This window comes from Dermacentor variabilis, chromosome 9 (genome assembly GCF_050947875.1).
Source record: "Dermacentor variabilis isolate Ectoservices chromosome 9, ASM5094787v1, whole genome shotgun sequence".
NCBI lineage: Eukaryota > Metazoa > Arthropoda > Arachnida > Ixodida > Ixodidae > Dermacentor > Dermacentor variabilis.
The window spans coordinates 13,827,900-13,852,769 of record NC_134576.1 but is presented as its reverse complement, the minus strand read 5'-3'; the positions used below and the strand labels follow the sequence as shown (position 1 = coordinate 13,852,769).

Genomic DNA, 24,870 nt, shown 5'->3' with positions numbered 1-24,870 from the left:
TATTGCTTCATGCTCTTTCTCAGCCACGTGATACGGATCCTGTCGGATGGGTATTGCTGCTTCCTCCGCAAGGATTCGGTGTTTCGTCAGTGGTGTTTGACGCACTCGGGACGTTGTAGAGAAGCTGTCCTTAAAATCGTCTAGCTGTTCCCTGAGACTTTGTTTCTGTTGCGGCGCTAAACCTGGGTCAAAGTCGACGACGGATGCATGTGGTATCGTATCGGTGGTCGATTCCTCTTTTATAGCAAAGCAGTGTTGAAGGTGGTCAATTTCGTCAAAGTAGGCCACAGCGGTGCCTTTACTGATGTGCCGGCGTTCATCGGTGAAATTTCTCAGTAGTATCTCCGTGCAACCACCGATTAGGCTGACGATACCCTGAGCGATGACAACATCCTTATGGAACAGAAGTGCAGCTAATTGTTCGGCTACACCGTCCTTGTTCAACTGTTCTCCGCAACTGACGGAGACAAGACTGCATGATAGTGGGGGTATGCATACGTGCTCGTCGGTGACACGTGTCGATGTACGTTGGCGCTCGTCGTCGTAGCTCGTGTCTGTACAAGTTGACAAGGTTATCTCGCCGTCCCGTATGTTAACCACGGCGCCGTATTGCCGCAAGAAGTTCGTTCCAACGATTCGTGATCTGCAGCACTCTTTCAAAATCATAAAAGTGGCGACAAATGCTGTATTTGCTATCTGGAGTCGTGCCGTATATTTTCCTGTAGGTGTCATTATCTGGCCCCCAGCATTTCGAATATAAGGGCCCGTCCATTGCATTTTGACTTTGTTAAACCGGTGTGCCAACTGCTAACTCATTATGAAAAAGTCTGAGCCAGTACCAACTACGGCTGTCACGTCATGCCCATCAATCGTTAAGAGCAGGTCGGCACTTACAAATTTGTCGACGTTCCGTTTCTCCGGCTTCCTCGGCTCGTTTCTCAGTAAAAACGGCGGATTCTCGGTGGCTCGACGACTTGCTACCTTGCCCCCGGAGATTCCTGATTTCAGTTTCCCCGCCGTGAGCTTGGAGAGCGGCCGCTTACCACGTCGGCAAAGCTGCGACGGTTCGGCGAAGAATAACCTAATGGAGATGGCGAGCGCCACTGGAGATTAGCTGAGCTGCCTTGTTCCCGAGTGACACTGTCACGTCATTAGTCGAAGCGTGGACATCTCTCTGGAAGCTGTTGCGGAGTGGCAGGTGACATTTCCTGGATGCCACTCTGGAGATAAGGACAAAAACGATAGATATGCCTTGGTTCGCCACAGTGAAAACACAATGTTCGGCGATCAGCAGTGCACCATACATCGGTTCTGCGAAGCTGGGGTCGCCTGAAATGCTCCCTCTGCATCCAGGCAGCAATAGGTGGCCGCTGGTGGTACTGCTCTGCTGGCACGGTAGAAAGCGTCTGCGTAGCTGTATGCGCGCGGCTCGAAGCGCGGCTCTGGAAATCGTTCAGGGAGTGGCTCAGGTGATGCAAATCCTCGGATTGCCGGATTTTTTGGCGGACAACTTCAGCGACGGAAGTAACAGTAAACTCCTTCGGTGTCACAGTTTGCTTCACAATCTCCTCGCGCACAATATCTCTTATTAGTCGACGCAGTGAGGTCTCGTCTGTCACTGTCAGCACTGCGACTGCAGGCGCATTGTTAGTAAAGCGTTCGTACTGCCGGCAACGCTGCTGCAGCGCCCGCTCGATTGCTGTGGCTTACCTGATGAATTCTTCCACTGTTGTAGGCGGGTTGCGCGCGAGACGAGCGAATAAAGGTTCTTTGACGCCACGCATGAGATGGCTCAGCTTATTCGAACCAGGCATGTTGGGATCCGCGCGGCAAAACAAACGAGACATGTCCTGGGAAAACATCGAAACACTTTCGCTGGGCTTCTAAATGCGCAACTCGAGAAGGCGCTGTGCATTATCTCTGCGATCAGTGCTTCCGTAGGTATCAAGTAGCCGACGGCAAATTTCATCCCACACTGTCAAGTGTGCCTCGTGGTTTTGGAACCACATCCTTGCGCTACCTTCATGAGCGGCGTGCACATTGGAAAGGTTCTGGTCGGGACACTACTGATTGACCTTAGCTACGCGTTCGTACTGGTCCAGCCAGTCTTCGGCCTCTTCATACGTGTCACCGTGGAAGTTTGTGGGGACTACATCGTGTTGAACAGTAACCTGTGTTGGACTTGCAAGCGCCATTTCCTGAGTCTGTGAGGTCGCTGACAAAGTTCCTTGCAAGAGGCCGAATTCCAGCACAGACCTTGCAGGCGGCGGCTTTCGCGCTGCGCAGGTGTCTGGACGCGTGGATGATGCCTTGAATGGCTGGATGCAGGGCTAGTTGCAGGCGTCGTCCCTATCATTAGGCGATGATGCGATACCCAGCCCTTCCACTCACCTGTGTCACGGCTCATTTGAGACAGGAGCGGAGAGCGCTATTTAATCGAGACAAATGATGACGATGAAGCCTCAATGAATGGCACAAACGCACTATGGGGGACTAGCCATTAATCGGGTGGTAATATTATTGATTAAATAAAAGAAATTGGTTAATAAATGAATAACACAAAAAAGCAAAATAAATGTATAATCCAAGATGAAAAATAAACTGTGAATACATGAGTAAAAGTATTGATCAATACTATATTGTGTTGTTAGGAATACTAAAAAAGAAAGAGAATGAAACAAGCATATACGTAAACTTTAGCAAGGTAAATTTAGAATAATAATACTAGTAAGATTTAAACTGTGCATTTGTACTTTTACTTTTGAAATTCCTAAACTGAAATAGAAGTAAATCAATTGTGGAAACTAAGAACTATTAAAAAGGCATTCTTTTTGTTCCATATAAGAAATTATAAACGGCTGGTAGGACAGGCGCTCAGTTCAGGCTTCTTTATTAGTACCTCGCTTGCACACACGAGGTCGTCGTCTTCGTCGTCAGCGTGGTTGGGCACAGAGGGTATCGTGACAACATATATATATATATCTACACATGGGGTTCGCGAACTGGTCGGGCCCCAGTCCCACGAGAAAAATGAAAACTCTCCTCCTATGCAACATAGCACAGAGCAGGCCCATGATAGCGCCGCGCGAGCCCACCTGGCACGTCCTACTGCTCATGTGCGACTATCCAACTCGTAATTATTTCGACAGGATGGCTACGACCAAAGCCATTGGAATGTCTGCTTTTCTCAAGGATCTCGTAGTTCCCTGGGCTCCCTTTAGTCTTTCTGAAAAGGTTTTGTCGCGTTACGCCGGAGTTTACGAGGGTTTACGGTAACTTAATGATGCAAACTACGAGATCGCGCCACTGAACAGTTGTTCACCATCTATCCGGTCATTTTGTGACGTCCTGCACGAATCCCGGTTAATCAACGAAGACGACGATCGCCGGGTTGCTGCGCGTGTTCAGCCATCTTGCACATCTCTGAAAATGGTTTTTCACAAAATGTGCTTCTCTTTTCATCTACACGGCGGCCGCATTTCGATGGGGGCAAAATGCGAAAACACTCGTGTACTTAGATTTAGGTGCACGTTAAAGAACCCCAGGTGGTCGAAATTGCCGGAGTCCTCCACTACGGCGTGCCTCGTAATCAGAAAGTGGTTTTGGCACGTAAAACTCCACAATTTCTTTCTTTTCATCTATTTACATTGTCGGATGTGTCGCGTCATTGCCATTACGCCAATTGTGCATCAACCAACATGCAATATGAGGAACGTTCTAGTCAACGCGAAAGATAAGCTGGCAGGTAAAAATTTCTCCAATGCACTCTACATCATATCTTACGGTGACTGTGAATGAAAGCATATCGGCGACGAGTAAAACAGCACGAGCGCTACGCCCGCAGCTGGCCTCCTGTGCCCTTGCAGGCCACAATGTTGACTGGGCAGGTGTTTTAGCTGAGGCCTGCATGCTCAGTGGACATTTCCCAAGCTGCTTGCGTATACGCGTCGGTGCCTCTGTCATTGTTTGTTCTTATTGTAAACAAGGCTACCGCAGAGGAAGTGGAAACGTAATTAAATTGCAGCTCTTTTTATGGGCTGCAGCAATCCGCTTTTGTTTTCATTATGTACTTTCGTGGTCCGACGGGTTGCCATCAAACATCAGATTTCATTAAAATTTTAGTGGCTGTCAGCTAAGTCATGCCCGTATTACAGAAAGCTTCCGCAAAGAGCTTTTCGTCAGCAAATATCATTGAACTCACATTTATAGTTTCACTTTGGCCAATAATACGTTAAAAAGTGGAGGCTATAAGCGCACAGGCTATAACAGCAAGGTCCTATTTGGAGCATAACTGAAACATATTTTCTAGCTAATTTATTTCTGCTGACAGCCATGCTAAGTTGACATTATGTACATTTAATTTTAATTTGCTGATCCACGTAGATATAAGAGTAAAAGCTTCCGAGGCAGCTCGCATTAGTGATAAATAAGCGATTTGCACACTCACCGTATGACCACGATATGGAGACCACTTCAAAGAAGATCAGGAATAGAAGCGCAAATCCACTGGCAGCGTAGTACTCAAACAACTGGAACACATACATGCCACCCTGCAAGAAAACAAGTAACGAATTACGTTGGGACTTCTCGACACATAAATTATAAAGGGTCCGTTGCATTACTTTTCTTCAGAAGCTTAGACAAGTGGGCAAGTTCGTGCGTTTGCATTTTCGAAAACTATGTAGTTAAAGGCGCGGATTTAGGCAATAGCCACATAGCGTTCTGGCCATTTCGGCTTCCTACAAGATCTTCTGATGCCACTGCCTCTGGTTAGTGAAGAAACGAGACGCCATTCTGAACAGAAAATGACGCGTTTCATGGCTTACTTGAAGCTAATAAGCGATCTTGCTTACCACGACAGCGATCTACGGCAGCGTTTAAACACATACGGCATGCTTAGTCGCACGTATGCCAATATACACGTAGATATATAAAATTACGCGGATCCCACACACTGTGGCAATCAACGTAAGCGAAGCTTTCTGTGCTGTTTGCTTCAATTCACGATAATTAGGGGTAATATTGGCGGCAAATGCTTAATTTCTTCAGCATTTAGTACAATAGGAATGTGCTGAGTTAATGGTAAACGTTACCTTGCATGCACCACTGCTGTTTTTCTGAGTAGTACGCAGAACACATAGCAAGACGTGTTTGCTTAAAGCGTTGCTGTGCGCCATTGCCCATAACTTCCAAGAACGTTAGCATTATTATTGCCACACACGGCACATCGAATGGTGCCAGAAGTTTTAAAATTTAATTCAACTGTAGGTCTGGAAGTGCCAAAACTACAATCGGATTATCAGGCACGGCGTAGTGGCCGACTGTGGATTTATTTCGACCCCCTGCGGTTCGTTAACGAACCCTTAAATCTAAGTACACGAGCGTTCTCGTTTTTCGCCCCCGTCTCAACACGGCGGCTACGGTGAAAACCAAACCCGTGACCTCCAGCAATGCCGTAACCGCAAAGCTGCCGCGGCGGGCACAGACTTGACGTGCCACCGCTTCCGTGGCTCCGTCTAGACGCTACACTGCTTTAGTGTGGCTGTGCTTATGAAGGCCGTGCGTCAACTGCCCGCTTGAGAAATTCGCATGGTAATTATTTTTTGTACGTAGCAGGAACGCACCGTACCTTGAGTTCAAATTCATCCAATTTGTCCGCAACCCCAGTAGTGTGTGGTGGTAGCGTTTCCTCGGCTTCTCAAGCCGTCTGTTCGCTCTTTCACCCTCCCCCCATGTATGGGAACTACGAGCCAAGAGTGCACGGCTGTGCACTAGTTTCGTGGTTGCGTCGGTTCCATCCATTATCTGCCTCCTCTCTTTACCTCTTCTGTACCATCCTATCTGCCCTCCGGGCTGTTAGTAGAAAGGCAAACGCTGCAGTTTCTGCAATGCTCTTGCGTGGGATGACAGCTGTCTCAAGGCCGAGGGATCTCCGGGGGGCACCGCGGCGACCGTCGACGAAACGCACTGCACGAGCCTGTCGCACCGCCTTTCGCCACTTCTGGGCCACCTCCCGTCGTGGCTTGCAAGACGGCGGCCCTCGAAGGAATGGGGAAAGAAAGCTCCGCCTTAAATAGCGGAACCCGCAGACGCTTGCCTCGATATCAGCACTAATTAGAGAACATCGCAAACGCGCAGCGCTTCCCGCCTAACATGATTCATTCACTCGCTTGGCTGCACATGTGCGCGATTTCTGCTGTCAACATGGAGAGCTTGCGCGTCGGACGTCCATAGTCCGGCCTTTGTGCCGTTCTAGGCAGCGGGCGACAATGTTGCGAAGTATATGTACACATGGTAGCGGAGGCGCCTAAGAAGCCCATACGTCCTGCAATGGTAGCTGAATGGATGGATGCTATACGCGTCCACTTTGCAACGGAGCGATGGGTTGCGCCACAAAGCTCTTGTTATTATATTGCCTGATGTCCCGCCTATGCAACAAACAACAACAACGATGAAATCCCATAATCAAAGTTTCTGAACCCCTGTTGTGAACTTTGCTTTTGTACGCCTCCATTGTTCGTCGTTTCTCTACTTTTCTGCCACTAATCTTTTCATCACCTCTTCTTAATCTCTACTGCAGGCATGTTTACTTTCCGTCTTCACTCGCTGGACCCAAAAGCTTCAAGGAGGCCGGTGGTGCCCAATTCGGCCACCGGGCAGATATCTACACATTCTAATAAAACATGCTCCCTTGTTTCTCTAGCTATACCGCGGCAAGGAGATGCTTCTTCTTCTATAGGTGCATATTCTAAGGCATCCTGACCTCGCTTCTAAAAGTAATTAGCTTTCTTTTGAGTTATCAGTTATCATTCGAGTTGTTTCTTTTCTGATTTCGTTTTTTCCTCATAAGTGGTTGCGCACTGCACGTTTCTTTTCTATTGCTGCCACCCGTGAGATTATTTCAACCTCCCTGACTTTCCGCTTGACGTTCTTTGTTGCTGTGTTGCCGACCCTACATGCCACATACTTGCTGGTAAGCTTCCTTGTTCCTTGCATTGTTTGGGATTCTGCACAGCGTTGACAGGCGGACCAACGTGTATTTGTAAATCAAAGAGGTAATACAAACAAACCTGAAGGCAGAGCTTCTCATAGGGCCCATGCATTGAAATTCGTAACCGAATTGGAGCCACCATGAGAAGACGATGTTGGTACACGATGTTGTAAGTCAGATGGGACAATAATGTTTCATCGTGTTTGACAAAGATGCGTTTGTCGAGTCTAGGTCTCAGCAAGAGTCAACAGCAAACGCGGACGGAGACGCGCGAACTCCAGTCTCGCCCGATTCAGTGGCCTCACCTAGTTAAGGCGCCTGCAAACTCACCCTCTCACGCACAGTAACTTTTATAAATACAGCCTTGACATTTAAAAACATATACAAAATTAACTTTACAAGCAGTTTAAAAACACGTGCTACGTGCAATTACTCATTCATTGCATTATATTTTGGGTATTTCTAGCGTTGGATAAAATTTATTTTCGCCAATCTAGAGATAATTTCGCTGGTCGCGATGACCAGTTTCGACATGCGGCGATTTCGTGGCTGCCACACAGCGTTTGCTCTAGAGGCCACTTTGTGGTGTAATTCCAGTATGTGCGTGGCGCGATCGCACGTGGGTGTGAAGACAAGTAATACCTCGAAAGCATCACGGCAAGGTCATGATTCCGACTGCATTCGTTTGACACATATCTACACAACATGCTGATTGTTCAACTCTGTATAGGAGTATAAAGGGTGTAAGCAAGGAATACATGCGTGTTGACGTGATCTGCGAGTGTTATACAGTCGTACGCCCTTTGTCGAGTCGTGTGGCGAATGTCGATACGACGTTGAGATTTGTGCTTCGGCGGAGAAATGTTAAACTCAATCAAGTTGGATTGATTATGAGCGCGGTACAAGGCCACACAGTGGACAATTTTCGCACAGAGTCGCTTACGCTCGGATTTCCCGTGCCGCCGGGCCACTGCAGAAATATGCGTCGATTTCGCATTTCCGACAAGGGCATATTGTCGAGGCGGGAGCAATGTGTACCAAGTCGGATGCCGAACCAGCATACAGAAGCTTCCTATACGTCCACTGGGACATAAAAATTGCCAATGGTCGCAATGCGCTGCTTTCGCCAGTGGTGTTGAGCACGCGTCCTACTCAAAACAAGTCACAAACAAAACTACACATTGATGACCTCAACAGTGACGTGTACAATAGAAGCGGGAGAGAGGTATGCTCGCACGCGACCCTTTCCCACGACGCGCAAGCGTGCTTTCTTCGTGCGTTCATGACAGACGTAGCCACCACGGCCACCAAGAATGCACCAACAATACACCGCCCCTTGGGATTGTTTTCTTTTTGTCTTACCGCTCTCGTATGCTTAATTTATTTTTGTTTTAATATAACTCTGGAAGAGCCCTCGTGAAAACAGGAAAAGCACTCCGTAGCGCCTTCATCCGTGTAGGATCGTGCTCCTGTAGGTGGAGTAATTAAATATGTATGAGTTGTGAGCCAGTCTAAGGCGCACACAATTGAGAGTTGAGCGTTCTGATTTTTATTCATATTTTCTATTGTGAGACTACTCGAAACAATATCCAAATGCTAAAATAAACCAGCATTTTTTATTCATATTTTGAAGCGAACATAGGTCGCAGACTGTCCCGATAACACCAAATTTTCTACATTTTTCTAGTCCATAAGCAAAAGAGCCATGTGATAAATTACGACAACCGCCAAGTGCTCAAGTTCTTCTGAGGGGTCCTACAAGTATCGGCAGTAGAAAATTCCACAAGAGGGGGCTGTCTCGATCGACGGCACAGTGTGGCCACATCAGAACTGAGCTAATAATTACAGTTTGTGCGCAATTTTGTCGTACCTACTCTTAAACCCCCTCCCGCCCCCCCAAAAAAAGTGGATCGATCGTGCTTTTTTACCTTTATTAGTATTGGTAATATGTGGGGACATAGAAATTGTGAACCCAGCTAATACAAACTCAAGCCAGTCAACACGAGTATTTCGTAGGCAGCACAAAGTCTAGTGACTGTCATGAGAAAGGAACCGACCGACTCTGCTCTGATGCACTGAGGCTTGCACAAATAATTAATGCAGATTGAACACGGATGTACTTATGCAAAATGAGTACCTGTTGAGAAAAGAGAGGGAGAAAGACAGGAATATAAGGAAGGCAGGGATGTTAACCATTCAAGAGTCTGGGTTGCTACCCTGCGCTGGGGGAAGGGAGAATGAGAAGAGAGAGAATGGAGAGAGAAGGTATAGAGACGTGCACGGACAGTACTTGAGGTAAAGCCGCTAGCGCAAAGCAGACGTTCTGACAAAGCACAAAAGTGCCTTCTCTGCCTTCTGAGGTGATCATCGCTGGGGACGGTATATTGTCAATTCACTCAGAGGACGGTCAGCTAATTTCCTCAATGTGTTGGACAAAGATTCTCTTTGTGCTTGAAATTGAGGACAGTGGCACAATAAGTGGTAAATGTTCTCCTCGCATCCGCAAACATCATATGCAGCACTATCAGCCATTCCAATTAGTGCTGAGTAGGCATTCGTGAAGGCAACTCCAAACCACAACCGACAGAGAAGAGACGCTTCGCGTCGGTGCAGTCCGGCCGGAGGTCTGAGTTGCAGTGAAGGTCTGTGCAGTATTGTGCGACTTGTATGTGCGGTATTCCACTTTGCTAAGGAGATCGTGCGTGCTAGAATGCGGAGTTGTCTCGCAGCGTCGGTCCTTTAGAGAGGCATGGGGCCGCAGCGGTCTTTTTGGTTTGACGTCCGAGCTGCCTTGTCTACGTCATCATTTCCAATGATACCGCGGTGTCCTGGTATCCATTGAAAAGAGATATCATGGCCTTTTTTTTCTCAAGTGATAGACAAATTCCGTGAGTTCACAAGTGAGCTGATCGTGAATTCCATGTCGAAGAAACGACTGCACATCTTGCAAGGCCGGCCTTGAATGGCAGCAGACTGCCTATTTTCGAGAACTTTCATCATTTATCACATGAAGCGCGCCGCAGAGAGCCGCGTGCTCTGCGACAGTCGCACTGAATATTGTGTGGGGCTTTTCTACTGTGAGACATGTGAGGTGCTGGGTAGGGGTCCGAGCGAAGTGTCTTATGTGCACACGCATTGTTTCAATGGTAATGTGCGTACTAATAGTGTAATCTTGAGGGACTGCAATAACTTTAATCGTTGACGCACTCCGCTGTAGACCAAGGCATATCTTGAGGGCTTGGGCTTAATTGCTTTCGATTATATTCATGTTAGTTCTCAGGTGTTGGAGATGGCCGGTAGGCTGTACCGCAGGAATCCAATAAACAGGACCCGGCACAGTTGCAGCATAGATTTTATTGGCACTCCTCACATCTTTCCTGCTAAGGACTTAAACATATGGCAAATTCCTGTCAGGCGTTTCCTCACATTATTCGCATGAGGGGTCCAGGAGAGATTTCTGTCAATGACCACCCCCAAAATCTGTGACTTGTGTTGTACGAGACCAGCGATCCGTCCACGGATATCACATATGGAGACATTGATTTCCTGGTAAACGCCACCACTCCACACTTTTAAAATGATATGTGAAGTCCTTGTTCTCGAAGGTAGGGTGATGTTAAAATGGCTGCCTTCTGAAACCGCGCGCGAAGCTGCAGTCGCGTCACACCCGACCTCCAATTACTAATGTCCTCGGCACAATTGGAGAGCCTAACGGTGCATAGAAGGATTTCGGTGAGTCCAATAACTGTTAGATTGAAAAGCCTTGGGCTCAGTACTCCACCCTGAGGCCCCCCACAGCTACTGTAATGCTGGGAGGTCGGGCCATCCTCGGTAAGTATGAAATAGGGTATCTTACGTAGATAGCTACTAATCAAGAAATAGACCTTGCCGCCAAGTCTTACTGCCTCTGACGCGTTGAAAATCTATTCGTGCGTTACGTTATTGTACGCCCCTTTACCACCCAGAAGCAGGGCAGCAGATAATCTTTTACAGGACTCCTGGTGATCCACGTACTCCACCAAGTCGACAACGTTGTATACGACCATGCCTGAAACTGGCCACTGCATCTGTACATATCTGGTAATGTTCGAGGTGCCATTGTAGCCGTGCTAGAACCATCATCTCCATTAGTTTTCCGATACAACTGGCAAGCGCAATTGTTCAGTATGATGCAATGTCTACAGGTGAGTTGCCAGGCTTCAGCAGTGGAATAAGGCGACTGGTCTTCCATTCCTTGGGAACCGTACCTCTCTGCCAGGAGCTGTTGAACAAGAACAGAAGCACTTCCCGAGCCTCTTCGCCAAGATCACATAAGGCAGGGTAGGTTATAGCGTCGGGTCCTGGTGATGATGAACGCTGGCACTGGGCAAGTGTAGCTTTGAATTCGTCCATGGTGAAAGGACTGTCCATGTAGGGGTCGCGTGAAATCGGTGAGTGACCGAGCGTCGATATTCCAGTGGCTCTAGTTTCGCCAACAATCCTCCTGCAGTAATTGTGAACGACGTTAATCTCTCGGCATTGTTGGTGAAGGGTCAAAGGCATGAATTGGTGGCGCTGCTAAGGGGCTCGAGGGAGACCACGAACTGTTCTCCCTATGTTAGAAAAAGGATTTTGAGGATCCAAACACTATCAGAATGATATCCACCTTTGCGATGCAAGTTTGTACATGCGATCCTGAATTTTCTTTTTAGTTCTTCTAGCCAACCTCAAGCAATGTACAGACTTTGTACGGCGCTATCTTCCCTCTGCATGGCGATGAATTTCACGAAGCTTCTCCAGCTGAATATCGTATTCAGTGCGTGTAGGCGTTCTCGGAAGCGAATGCGTGGCAGCCTATAGGGCACCCTTTATGATGTCCTCTAGGCTAGAGGACAAGTCATCACGACAGCCGTGTTCGAAAATTGAGTCAATCACTTCAATTTAATCAATTCAATCCTAAGATAAGTGCGTAAGTCGTAACTTCCCCGCATTTCTGTATCCGGAAACCACTTGACCTTTCTATTGAAGGATCGTGAAACAAAGGTGAGGTCCATGCAGCTACAGTAGACAGTTCCACGCAGAAATGCGGGTCTTCCGTCATTTAACAAGCACAATTATTGTTCGGAGGTAATTGACACTAACCTTCTGCCTCTCGAGTTTATCTTAGAACTTCACCAACGTGGTCTGCAATAACATCTCCAGTAATCACCAACGGCTGTGGAGTCGCTGTCGTGACTAGTCGTAACCGTTTGCAGCGCAGCCGACTTGAGGGCGACATGTGCGCTTCAACTACTGTGTTAAGTGAGCTCGCCTTTCTTCACTGTCAGGCATACGTACTGGATTTCTTGGTCAGGTGGCGCTGGGTGATGGATGTACGTAAGATCCCGTCGTATGAAAACGATGATCTTGCTGCATTCTCCATGCGTGGCGGACATGAAACAGTCATACTCGGACAGCCTGATGTTATCTGATAGGGGCTTGCAGATGACGATGATGGGAAACTTATTCATGAACACAAACTGTCGAAAGTCCGACATGCATGACCGAGGGCTTCTGACGTTCCACTGAAATATCAACACGTTCCGGACTTCGTCACGAAACGACGCCTTCTGGAGAGCCACGATTTCAATTAACAGCTGCAATTACGCTACTCAAACTGTCCAGCACCTGTAGCGCGCTTTGCGCACACTAAGATTCCATACTGTTAAGTATAACGCGAATGGCATTCATGATCGACCGCAGAATGTTGATGACCTGGAGATTATCAGCCAGCGTCGCTTGACCAGTTGCCGAAACTTGTAAAAAACTTAAGCGTGTGTGCCGTCATTGGGAAATCTGAAAAACTTGGCGTAAGTAGAAACTCCGCTGTTCGAATATCACACAGCCACACATATGGTGCTTAGCCGTGCTCGCTTAATGCTCGGTTGCCCCGCTTTCCTGCGTTTCAGTTCCTTGATGCCTGCAAACTTCTCTCCATCTTCATACTTACAATGGCCATTGAAGCAGATCACTGCGTGCGTTATCCGACGAGCATTATCATAGAGCAAGCAGCTAGGGTGAGCACGTGTGTGAGACGACAGCAGCAAGACCACGACGGCAGCACCACAGCATTGCATCGCACCCTTGCGTCCGCTCACCCTATAGTGAGGGATGGCAGGGGCGCCGCACGGGCGGCCGTCAGCAATTTGATGCGCCGTGCCCAGCTCAAACGGTGGGCGACAAATGAGCGTAGGGAAATCAGTGCTCTTTCCGCCATGAACTCAACCTTCCTTATTTCGAAAAACTAGTGATTGCCCAAAAATATGAAGAAGCAGATCTACTTAATCGATTGTCGGTAGTGCTTGTGTTTATACTAGGCCCACAACGACTAAATTAGGCGTACCACAAGGATAGATCATGAGCAAGATGCCTGCTTTTCATTTATATTAAGTATATAGTTTTACTGCTTCACATCTTGTATACTGTACGTTGATGACACATCAATTTTTAATTCCCATAAATGCCTACCAACGATGGTCAACGCGCTAAATGTACATGTTCGTACCTTGCTCGGCTGGTGCAAAATGAATATGTCTACCATAAATATCTCTAAAGCTGAATTTCTTTTATTTTCATCAGAACGAAATTGTCACTGTGCATTTCGCCCATTTTATTTGTGACAAATACTAGCACGTGAAGAACGTACATAATTAGGCTTGCATGGACTGTAACCTAAAATTGCAACGTAATATGACCCGCATTGAAACGATGTTATCATAAGGAGTATGCATTCTCACTAGGGCACCACCTTTCATTTTACGACCTTCACTTTCTTCAGTCTGCTTAGCATTCGCCCGCTCTCACATTATATAGTGCATATTCTCATCGGGTAACACGTATACTGTTTATCAAAAACCACGGCAAACAGCCCAGAATCTGGCAGTGACAATCGTATTGCTAAGTCCGCCTACTGCCAATGCGAAACAATTACTAAAATTCTGATTGTAGCGGCTCTGTTAAGTATAACGTGGCCTCTTTCCTTTTCAAACTATTAAATAATAAAATCTCGTTGCCGTTAATTCCCAACTCATCTGTTACGAACACCAACTCAACACGGTTCGCGGTAAATGATGCCTTCATCTCACTCGTTGCTCAACGGCGCACTCGGTTTAAAACATTTGTTTTTAAAGAAAATTTTATCAAAAGTTGTTTCTGTTGTGACCAAACAGATGGGGTCGATGACCGCCAAACATCTGTTTTGTTTACTGTGAAAGCGAATTTTTTATGTAGCTAGCACGTTTTTTACATCAATTTTGAAAAATTGGGAAATTTTGGAAAACAATACCTGAAGTATACAATTCTGTGCCTCAGCAGCTACAAACGATTTCGCCATTCTGTAAGCTGCGCCGAATATTTCATCAAATGCAGACAAAAATGATATATCATCGCCACCCTGAAATACATCACTAACTTATGAATGTGGCATTCACAAATCATTTAAAAGCATCGCAACACATTCACATAAATCGTGAGTTTACACGCGAAATTTGTCCGATCTAGACGCTCCAACAGATGTACAGATCCGATATTAGTTTTTGATGCTAAGTAAAGGATTTGTAAAATTTGTAGTTCTGTTTTTTTCCCAAATTTACCAATTTCAGTCAATTCTTGTCAAAAACGACATGGCCTAAATCAAAATTATAATTGCCGCAATCGCTCTGATTTACAGTTCTCTCTTAAATGGAACAATTCTCATTCATATCGGTTGAGCGGATTTCTCGTGAACGCGTTTACGTGTTTTACATGAATTTGAGCAGCCGGCATCGGTGATAGGCCTGAGCTAAAGCTTACCCTTAATGCATCACATCGGTTCTATAGGAAATCCACGAAACATAACGCTGAATATACGCGAGCCTGCGGCTGCGGTGGTGCACAGATAAAAAGAAAAACAATTAAGAAAGGAAAACCAACGGAAGCTTGGTGGGAGCCGTTATCTCGGCCAGACATCTCTTCCGCAATGTCGACGATCTGCCTCGCCAGGTGTCTAGCAAAATCGTCGATTCATTGCCATTCGAACATTGGTCTTCGAGATAAAGCTGATACATAAGCGCACTCGTTTGCAAGTACCGAGGTGAAGCAACAGTACCAGGGTGTGCTTCTTTTTATTGAGTTTTCATTAGTTGTGCGACAAGGCATACGTTATGGCACAACTTTCAATTCTTTAAAGGGAAGCTGAAACGGTTTTAAATTTCCATGAATTGCTGGGACTGGGAAGAACAGACCTAATAATTTACGGTTCCGAATTTTTTTCTTCGTTTTGTTAATATAAGGGGCGGAAATCGCTTTCTAAATCGCCCCCGGGGACACGCCCTATCGCTTCCCGGAGCGCCGGGTGGGGTGGTTGCCAGAGGAGAGAACCGGCGAGAGTGACGCCATTCGCGGCGACCGAGCTGCCGGACCGGCGCGCTGGCATGTGCTGGCGTGCCTCTTTCCGTCCTGCGCTTTACTGAACGACGCTACGAGAGATCTGCCACCGCCGCCGCCGCACACGTTTGTTTTCTTTTGCGATTTTCGTAAAATGTTCTTTCGTGAAGCTGCCCGTCGCGGCAAGTTCACATGCACGCTCGTGCGAGCAAACGCCGCTGGCACGCAGCGAAGCATAGACGGAAACGCGCGCAGTAATAAATTTTGGTGACCGGACTTCGTGCGTAGCTTCCACAGCGTTGCACCTGAAGTATGAAATGGAGTATAGGCTTGCCTAGTGACATTCGACGTACGGTTGCAGTTATCGTGTTTACCAAACGGCGGTGCTAAAACTGCCTAATATCTTTATGTCAACACTAGCATGGTGAACGCGTACCGATTCTTGATCGAGCCACAGTCGCAAAGTCGTCGAACCATAGTATGAATATTGCACATATAATACCTCTGGCCATCTCTGGATGTGTATGATAAGCAACTTCCGTGACTGTACCTCGCAGCACTGCATGTGCGCGGTTTCAAACGCGACACTTATGTTCGCGATCGTGTATCAACACTCAAAAAACCACGGGACTTTTGACAAGCAGCGTCAAGGTGCTTGACATCGCGGAATTGCACCCGTTTTTACAATCTAATGAGAAGTTAGTGCTTCGGCATTCCTCCAGCAGCAAGTTCCCAGTGACACTTTAGCGCAATTTTTCTCCCGTCATTGGAACGTGCAGCTACATGAAAAAAAGAAAAACATACGACCAGCTAAGATTTCCAACGCACGAGAAGGTGCACAAATAGCTCTCGCTGTTGGCACACTCAACATCGTCGTTGCCGCCGTTACCGCCATTGCCGCCATCGTTTTCCGTATCGGCTGTCGGTTCGAACATGTACGGCAAAAATACAAGCTGTGCAAGACAGCGAGAACGCTCCATAATGCTTAGAACTCAGCTATGAAGCCAGAAAAGAACAGCGTGCTACGCTCTGAAACGGCGGCGTGCGGCGGCGCCGACCGGCGACTGCCGCGATTGACGTCACAGCGGCCCCGACGAATCACGGGCAACAGCGGCGTTCGCGCGATGCCCTGAGGCGCTGGTGCGCGTTTTCTTGAAAAAACAACCGCTTGCGTTTGTTTCCACCCTTTTTGAACCAGATATTCGTGTTCAGGGGACTCAAAACTGTAGAATGCGGCAGCGAACTGTTTTTTTTCGAAAAGTGTTTCAGCTTCCCTTTAAGTTCAATACGCCACGTGGTGGCGAAAAAATGAAACTCAGCGTATGTGCACATCTCCTGGCTATGAGTCGCTGTGATACGCTTCCAATGGCTCTAAAACAACGCCGGTTAGGCTCTTGGCTAGTGTCAAATCTACACACGACCGCTTAAGCGTCGTCGTAGGCACTTTGGGGTCACGTTAACACTGCAGACCGAATTGTTGGAGAACAAAGAACAGCAGCTACTTGCCATCGGACCGCCGCACGTTGACGTTTAAATCTGCCCACCGCAACGACGGGCGTGTAGTCGGTGGAAAAGAGCTGCCAGAATGTGTACCTCGTAAAGTTTCCGATGTCGCATATGCAAGAGCCCGATTGGAGGTAGACGAGCGCAACTTCGTCCCGTCTACAGTGCTGACGGCAAACGCGTCACGGTTAAAACGCAGGTGGACGTTGAACCATACCTCGACTCCAGCGACGATATGCGTTTACCAGGGCGCCATCCAAAAGAGTGCCCGAAACAAAACACGTTTGCTTGTAATTTGCGATTGAGCACACTTTCTAGTTAATTAGCTGAATGAAACTTGGAATGAGTAGAGTTCTCTTCTAACGGACAAACACGGGGCTGTCTGTTTCCGTTCCGTAGAAGCCCATGAATTAGCAGCAGGCGGGACTTCCACAGTATTTACAACTTCACTGTGAACTACGTAATTATGAAAAGTAAATGAAACTGGGAGTACACTCTCAGACAAAGGTACACCCTTTGGGGTATATATCTGCCACACAACGATAATCGTCATCTGCCTTGCTTGAGTTTCCTCTCTTGAAAACGCCACTCCCGCTACTTTCCTGTCGGGAATGCTATGGCACGGTGATAACGCGCATGCCGTTCGTTACTGCGAAGCACCGGGCTCGCAGCGTTAAAGAAAGGAAATGCGGACAAGACAGATGACGTTTATTCTTGTGTGGAAAGATACAACCCAATCAGTGTAATTTTGTTTTAGAGTGCAACGTTAGATTCATCTTAGCGGCTAATTCTCACGCAATTTTTTTCTCGATTGTTTCGACAAAACAAGAGTTACAGCCGTTTTCTGTAACCATACTCCCTCCGTAGACGGTCACGTATTAACAGCAGACGGGGGTTTTGTAACGTTTACAATTTCACTGTGAACTAATTATGACAAGTAAATTAAACTCGGCGTAATGACAGAGTTGTCTTAGCGACCAATTTCCGTATGATATTTTTTTCTAGATACTTGCAATAGACTGAGAGCTACAGAGCATTGGCGAGAAAGTTGGCTGTCAGAATTAGCGCTTTGCACTTCGTGAATATGGAGCCACAAAATGTGGTTTTCGCGAACGGTAACAAGCTAAGTAGCTAAGCCAGTTCTGGCTGTGTTCTCTCCGTCTGCGCCTTCACAATCCCGTTTATCACTGTCATTAGAATCGAAAGCACGGCAGCCATCATTTACTCGTGCTTAAAGTTCTTTCTGTGAAAGGCTGCAAAACAAAGTTTGCGACAGCGCTTTACAAGCAATCGAATACCGAGAAAATCACGAGGCAAGATATGAAGTTGCTCGCTTGAAGCTTCGGTTTAGATTCGTACAGGCTACGCTGTGCTATTTATATGCTACGGTAGCAGCGTCGCCGCTACCTAATATAGCTTGTGTTTACATCGGCTCCATCTTCTCGAAATGTTTTCGCCGCGATTTTCTGCGCATACCAGCCCTAATTCTGTACCATTCGAACCGTGAGACCACCAGGACTGCTCTGCTACGATGCACAAGCCCCTGGCCAAATCTGCGAAGCATGGAAGTCCAAGTATGTGGCGAAGATATTTCCCCAGAAGAGTTAACCGCCGAGATGGGCTGGTGCACCACCCGTTTCCGTCGGTGTTCCGCCCGTCGCCCAGACGAGCAGCGGGGCAGAAAATTATCCCAAGAACAACAACCTAGGACGCAAGGCTCTCGCTCTCGCTATAGACCCAGGCAGCAAGTTAGAACTCAGGTTCTCAAGGCCGCGCGCATGCTCCCACTACCAGCAAATGAGATCAAGATCATCGTCAGACCCAAAGGAGCCCTCAATATTTCCAAGGTCGGCAGCCGTACAGTGACTGCAGCTATTTTTCAAACAACGCAACTTAGCTCAGAAGACAGTCGAAACGACACAATATGCTCGAACAACCAGCAAAACATCATGGTGATCAGCACACCCAGCCCGCAAAATGCGGACCGGTACGTCAGAATCAAGTCCATCCAAGTCAACGGGGTAACCCACGAGGTAAGCGCGTACGAAGCCGCCCCAGATAATACTACCAAAGGAGTCATCAGAGGCATCCCTCTCACCGAGGCGTCTTCGTATAACGTACGGCGTTTTGTACCTGGCAGTACAAGCTTTGTACGCTGTGGGGTGGGGTCCACCACACAACGTGCACTTGGGTGTACACTGATGATCTTGATCTGGGTTGCGAGCTCCGCAGCCCAGGCAGATCTTGTTATTAGGGAACGGGCAAACGTCCATGCGGTGCCCGAGACGGTCGCAGTGGTAACAGATATCGATCTGCTTGCGGTACAGGGAGCATGGGATTAGTGTTGCGCCATACCGAACCATGTATGGTACGTCAGGTCCGTCGAAGGCAATGACGATGGTTGTGGTGGAACTGATTCGCTTTGCGGCCAGGGCTAGGGGATTACGATCATTTATGATGTTAGCATCGACTTGTCTGGCGTTATTAGTGTTGATTAGATTAGTGTTGCGCCATACCGAATGGTCGTAAGTTATAAGAAGACGCCTCGGAGAACTCCGAGTAGCACAGCATTCAGCCCTTCAATCAGAAGATTTACCGTCCATGGAGGCCAAGCACCGATCCCGGTCCCGCTCCCTCTCCAGACCGAGGTCGGACCGAGGTCGGTCCAGATAAAGATCCACGTCGACTCCAGGAGCCAGATATACCTCAGAAAAGGTGAGCTTCGCAGAGGCCCTGACGGGCGTCTCGCGAGAGGGTCACGTAAAATCGCCCCCACTGACTAAACCCAACACAGATATCGAACACCTTAAGAAAGAAAACGCAGTTATGCGTGATTTAATCCAAAAGCTTACCCAGGAGGTTCACAGCCTCAAACAACCCAAAACCCAACCCACACCTAACATCCCAGAACCCGCTACCAACAGCGAACCCGAAGAACTCTCAAGACCAGCCCCAAAAAAGCGAGCCCTCCAAGAAGGAGCTCAAGGCCAAGTACGCTCCGAAGTCAAGGATATGCTCGTAATACCACAAAGCACGGTGGAAACTTTACAGAATTCTCTAATCGCCCTTATGCACAGAGTCACCGCCATGGAAGCTAATATTCAAACCCTTTTCACACAAACCGCTTCCACAGCTCAAGCCGTAGCCATGGACACCACAGGAACCGTCGCCGCCACCCTGCCACCTGTGGCATCCCCTATCCTTTATCATGGCCCACACTAACACTGACACAACATTGTGGCAGTGGAACTGCCGAGGCTACCTCCATAAACAACCCGTTCTCCGTCAACACCTCAGTATTACTTCATGTCAACCCGACGTAATCTTACTCCAGGAAACGCACGATACTCCGGTCAGCCTTCCAGGATATCACTCTTTCACTGCGAACAATGCTCCACACGGAGTCTCCACACTCCTTCGAAAAAGAATTAGCGCAATCGAACACGATCTCAACGATCGGCGCATCGAACACCTCTTCATTGAGCTCATCCCGCACAGAAAACGAAAGGAAGGAATATTTATCCTCAATATCTACAATACTCCATTTCAACGCCATAGCCGATTTCTAACCATCTTCAAAAAGGCCCTTAACATTGCAGGCAGCAGCCCCCTTCTCATCGGAGGTGACTTCAATCTCCCGCACACAGGATGGGGTTAAACACACAGCTCTGCTGCAGGTCGTAACTTATGGCATGACTCCCATGATCTCGGGCTTACATTCATTACTGACCCAGCCTTCCCCACTCGCCTCGGCACTTCTACTGAACGAGACACGACAGCAGACCTCACTTTCACCGAAAACGCAGATAACGCCCATTGGCAACACTCAACACGACCTCGGGAGTGATCACTCTGTCATCTAAATTACTCTGCCAAACCTAACAGCCGTTAAGAGAAGAACAAGGGACTTTACTTGGACGGACTGGGATGCGTTCCGTAAACGCCGTGTAACAGCAACGACGGACACTCCCATTACCGACATGGAATCATGGTCATGCGACTGTCTGATACTAAATCGGCCATCCGCATTATCACGAGAGACGCCCCGACTGAGCGCATGGACAGTAGACTCGCCCACCTTATCGAGGCCAAATCATCCATCCTCTCTAGAGGGAAGGAACAACGGCTCAATAGAAGACTCAGACGGAAGGTCGCACTTCTCAACAAGGAAATTGAAGCACACTGCCGCGTTCTAAGTCAGCTGCAATGAACAGAGCTCTGTCACTCTCTAGACGGGCAACTCCACCACCCCCGCTCGTGGAAAATCCTCAAGCATTTGATTGATAGCACCACAACCCGCTCATATCAACAAGATCGACTCACCAAGCTTTTATTCACAAAAAGCAAGACGCATGGCCAGGACCACGTTAAGAATAGGTTATGTCAAAAGTACATCCCATCTGGGCCCACGCAACCTCACGGGCCATACACAGCGACCTCCAACCCTGCCCTTGATGAAGATTTCAGCGTGGCAGAGATTCATGCCGCCCTGCATAAGCTGAAGAGCCGTTCGGCGCCAGGCCCAGATGGTGTTACGAATAAAACACTAAGAAATCTAGATGACCCCCCGGTGCAACAACTCACCGAATACATCAACAACTGCTGGCTCCAGGGATCCATTCCCCCGACATGGAAAACGGCCAAAGTAATTCTCATCCCCAAACCCGGCAAGCCATCTAGCCTCGCCAATCTCCGGCCCATATCGCTAACTTCATGTGTAGGCAAGGTCATGGAGCACGCACTCCTAACCCGTGTAAACACTCACCTTGAAGACACATGTGCTAACCCCAACTCGATAATTGGCTTTAGACAGCATCTTTCCACCCAAGACGCTATGCTCGAACTTCAGCATCAAATCCTAGATGGCAAATCCCGTCACACGAAGGCGATCTTGGGCCTCTACGTCGAGCGCGCCTTCGATAACATAAGGCACTCCACCATCCTCGAACGCATCTCCTTGCTCAACCTTGGAGAACGCACTTACAGCTACGTAAGAGACTTTCTATCCAATCGGAAGGCCTTGCTGTCGGTCGGAGACATTCGATCGGAGGAACTCTCCCTCGGCAGCACGGGCACACCGCAAGGCTCTGTCATTTCCCCAATACTGTTTAATCTGGTTATGCTCGGATTAGCACAAGAACTACAAAAACTCGACGGCATTGAACACACCATATACGCCGACGACATTACAATGTGGGCTGCAAAAGGCAGTGACGGCCAAATCGAAACTGCCCTACAAGACGCCATTGACGTCGTAGAAAATTATCTTGAAGGCACGGGACTTCGCTGTTCCCCAGAAAAGTCGGAGCTTCTCCTATACCGCCCCACACTCCGTGGACGCCCCCCGCGGGGCTTCACGAATAAACGCCAATACGAGGAAATAGAGCTCAACCTGAGGGATGGCAGACCTATACCCGTGGTCCCTAGCATCCGCGTTTTTGGTATGACCATAGAAACTAACGGAGCTAACTCTACGGCTATCTCCAAGATCCTTCGACAGACCGCTAATACATCCAGACTGCTGAAACGAGTGACCAACCGGCGTGGGGGTATGAAGGAAGAAGGCCTCATCCGCCTTATGCAATCTTTTATTGTCTGTCACATTACTTACGTTGCCCTCTTTCTCAACTGGTACAAAGCTGAAAAGACTAAACTGGACATCATTATCAGAGGAGCCTATAAGCAGGCCTTAGGACTACCCAACCACACCAGCACGGAATTTTTACTACAATTTGGTATCCACAACACGCTAGACGAGTTAATCGAGGCCCAACGTCGATCTCAACTATAGCGGCTTACCCTCACGGAAACGGGCCGCAGCATTCTAAACATGCTTAATATCACCTACCACCGTCCACATGGAGACAAACACCCAATACCCCGCGACATTCAGCAATGGATACACGCCGACCCTATTCCGAAAAACATGCACCCAGACTACAACAAAGAAAGCAGGAAGGCACGAGCTACCTCCCTCATCAAAGCTTATGACAACACCGCGGGCGTCACCTTCGTCGACGCAGCTGAGTACCAAGATGGACGGCGCTTTGCGGCGGTTACCACAGCAGGCGGCTTGCTCCGACATGCTGCCAGCATCATTACCAAAAATGCCGAGACGGCCGAGGAAGTGGCCATCGCCCTGGCCACTCTTGACCCAGCCTGTCACACCATACTGAGCGATTCTCGCGCAGCAATCAATAACTACATCAAAGGTCGTATTTCTCATCAATCACTCCGTATCTCACGACAAGCCCCGCGTTCGTCTGAAAATCAAATCACCCTCGTCTGGATCCCAGCACACGCCGGCGTAGTCCACCTGCACCTCACCAACCTCAACGAGGTTACACACTGCGTAGCACGAGGACTAGTCAACCGTGCCGGAGACGGTGCAGGTGCACCCGCAGGACGCGATCGCCTTACAAGATACAACGACCTTGTGAAGTCATTTTACCTCACAAGAAGAACCTTCCCCACCCCTCACCGCAAGTTAAACAGGGCACAGGCAACCACCCTTCGCCTGTTACAGACGAATACATACCCCTCCCTCACACGCTATCACACTATACACCCCGACATCTACCCGAGTCAGACGTGCAAGGTCTGTAAAACTGAATCGGCAACACTCCACCACATGCTATGGGAGTGCAAACATCAATACCCAGACCTTAGTCCCGTGACCCTCTCGTCGAGATGGCACGCCGCCCTGCGCAGCTCCCATCTCGACGACCAACTCTTGGCGACCCAGCAGGCCTACGAAGCGGCGAAGAGGCAAGACCTCGACGTCCCATCGTGGGAGGCCTAGGCCCAGCCGACTGAACTGCTGGTGCTCATTAAAGTTCACTCTCTCTCTCTGAGCTCTAACGAGCAATCAAAACACTTTAATTTCTCTAAGAATGTTTATTTATTATTGAAAATTATGTTCTTTTGTTATGGATTATGCATTATGTAAGGTACAGTAAAGAGTGTTCCTAATATGGCCATCGCAAAGCAAGACCGTTAGTGATCACACACCAACACAGCGAGTTACATGCCCAAAGAAATGATGTCTGATAGAACACACCCAAATCCTCGATGAGTGATATATTGCAGTCCACTTATTCTTTAGAGACTACTTCCGGACACTGCTTGCATTTCCGGCGCTAGTTGCGTGTCATTCACGACATACAAAGCAATGATATACCTTTCACAGAACTGAACATGCTCCGAGTGCTGCATGAAAAACCTTTACGTTTGTACTTCCCACCCTCATGTTATACCCTCCACTGAACGCCTTTAAGGGCACTGACAATAAATAAATAAACACTTACCGCTGTGTTTTTTATTATTACGATATCATCGAGCGATGCTCAAGAGACGAGGCGCCGCGAGAACGACGAAGTGGGTCTTTGCCATTGGCGCGAGCGAATGTCGGCCTGGTGCTCTGGCTCCAGTCCAGTGTAAATTAGTGTAAATAGCCTGTAAATAGCCTCTTCCGTCTGTGTATTTCTACACGTAACAATATATTTAATCTCTAATGAATAAATGCATAAATAAGCGCTGATATCGAATGACAAAATACCCGCATATCGCTTCTTGCAGTTACACAAAGCCCATAAATAAATGTGTCAAAGGAAAACTTGTGCGACACTTCTGGCGTTCACATGAGACTGTATGCCTAATTCATTCCTCACACCACATTTCGCTGACGAAAATCGAATCCCGGTCACGGCGGCTGCATTTCGATGAGGGCTAAATGCGCGAAAATCGGTGTACTTAAATTTAGGTGCACGTTAAAGAGCTCCATGTGGGCCAGTTATTCCCGAGTCCCCCACTACGGTGTGCCTCGTAAGCAGATCGTGGTTCTGGCACGTTAGAACTCCGTAATTTAATAAATAATTTGAATTTTACTTGCCAAAAGATATTAAGCTTCTCATTTACGACAGCTTGCTTGTGTCACATATAAAGTACTGCCAATTAGTGCGGGGTACGACTGGCCCAGTCAATATCAGCAACCT

General features: G+C 48.0%; 1 protein-coding gene across 1 annotated transcript in view; it reads right to left on the bottom strand.

The window, feature by feature from the left end:
* The window catches only part of Gat (sodium- and chloride-dependent GABA transporter), a 583,447-nt gene that overhangs the window by 52,640 nt on the left and 505,937 nt on the right, over positions 1 to 24,870 (bottom strand). Inside the window, exon 9 of the mRNA XM_075670790.1 lies at positions 4,448 to 4,550. Coding sequence (XP_075526905.1) covers positions 4,448 to 4,550 — 103 coding nt within the window. The remainder of the gene's footprint in view (positions 1 to 4,447; positions 4,551 to 24,870) is intronic.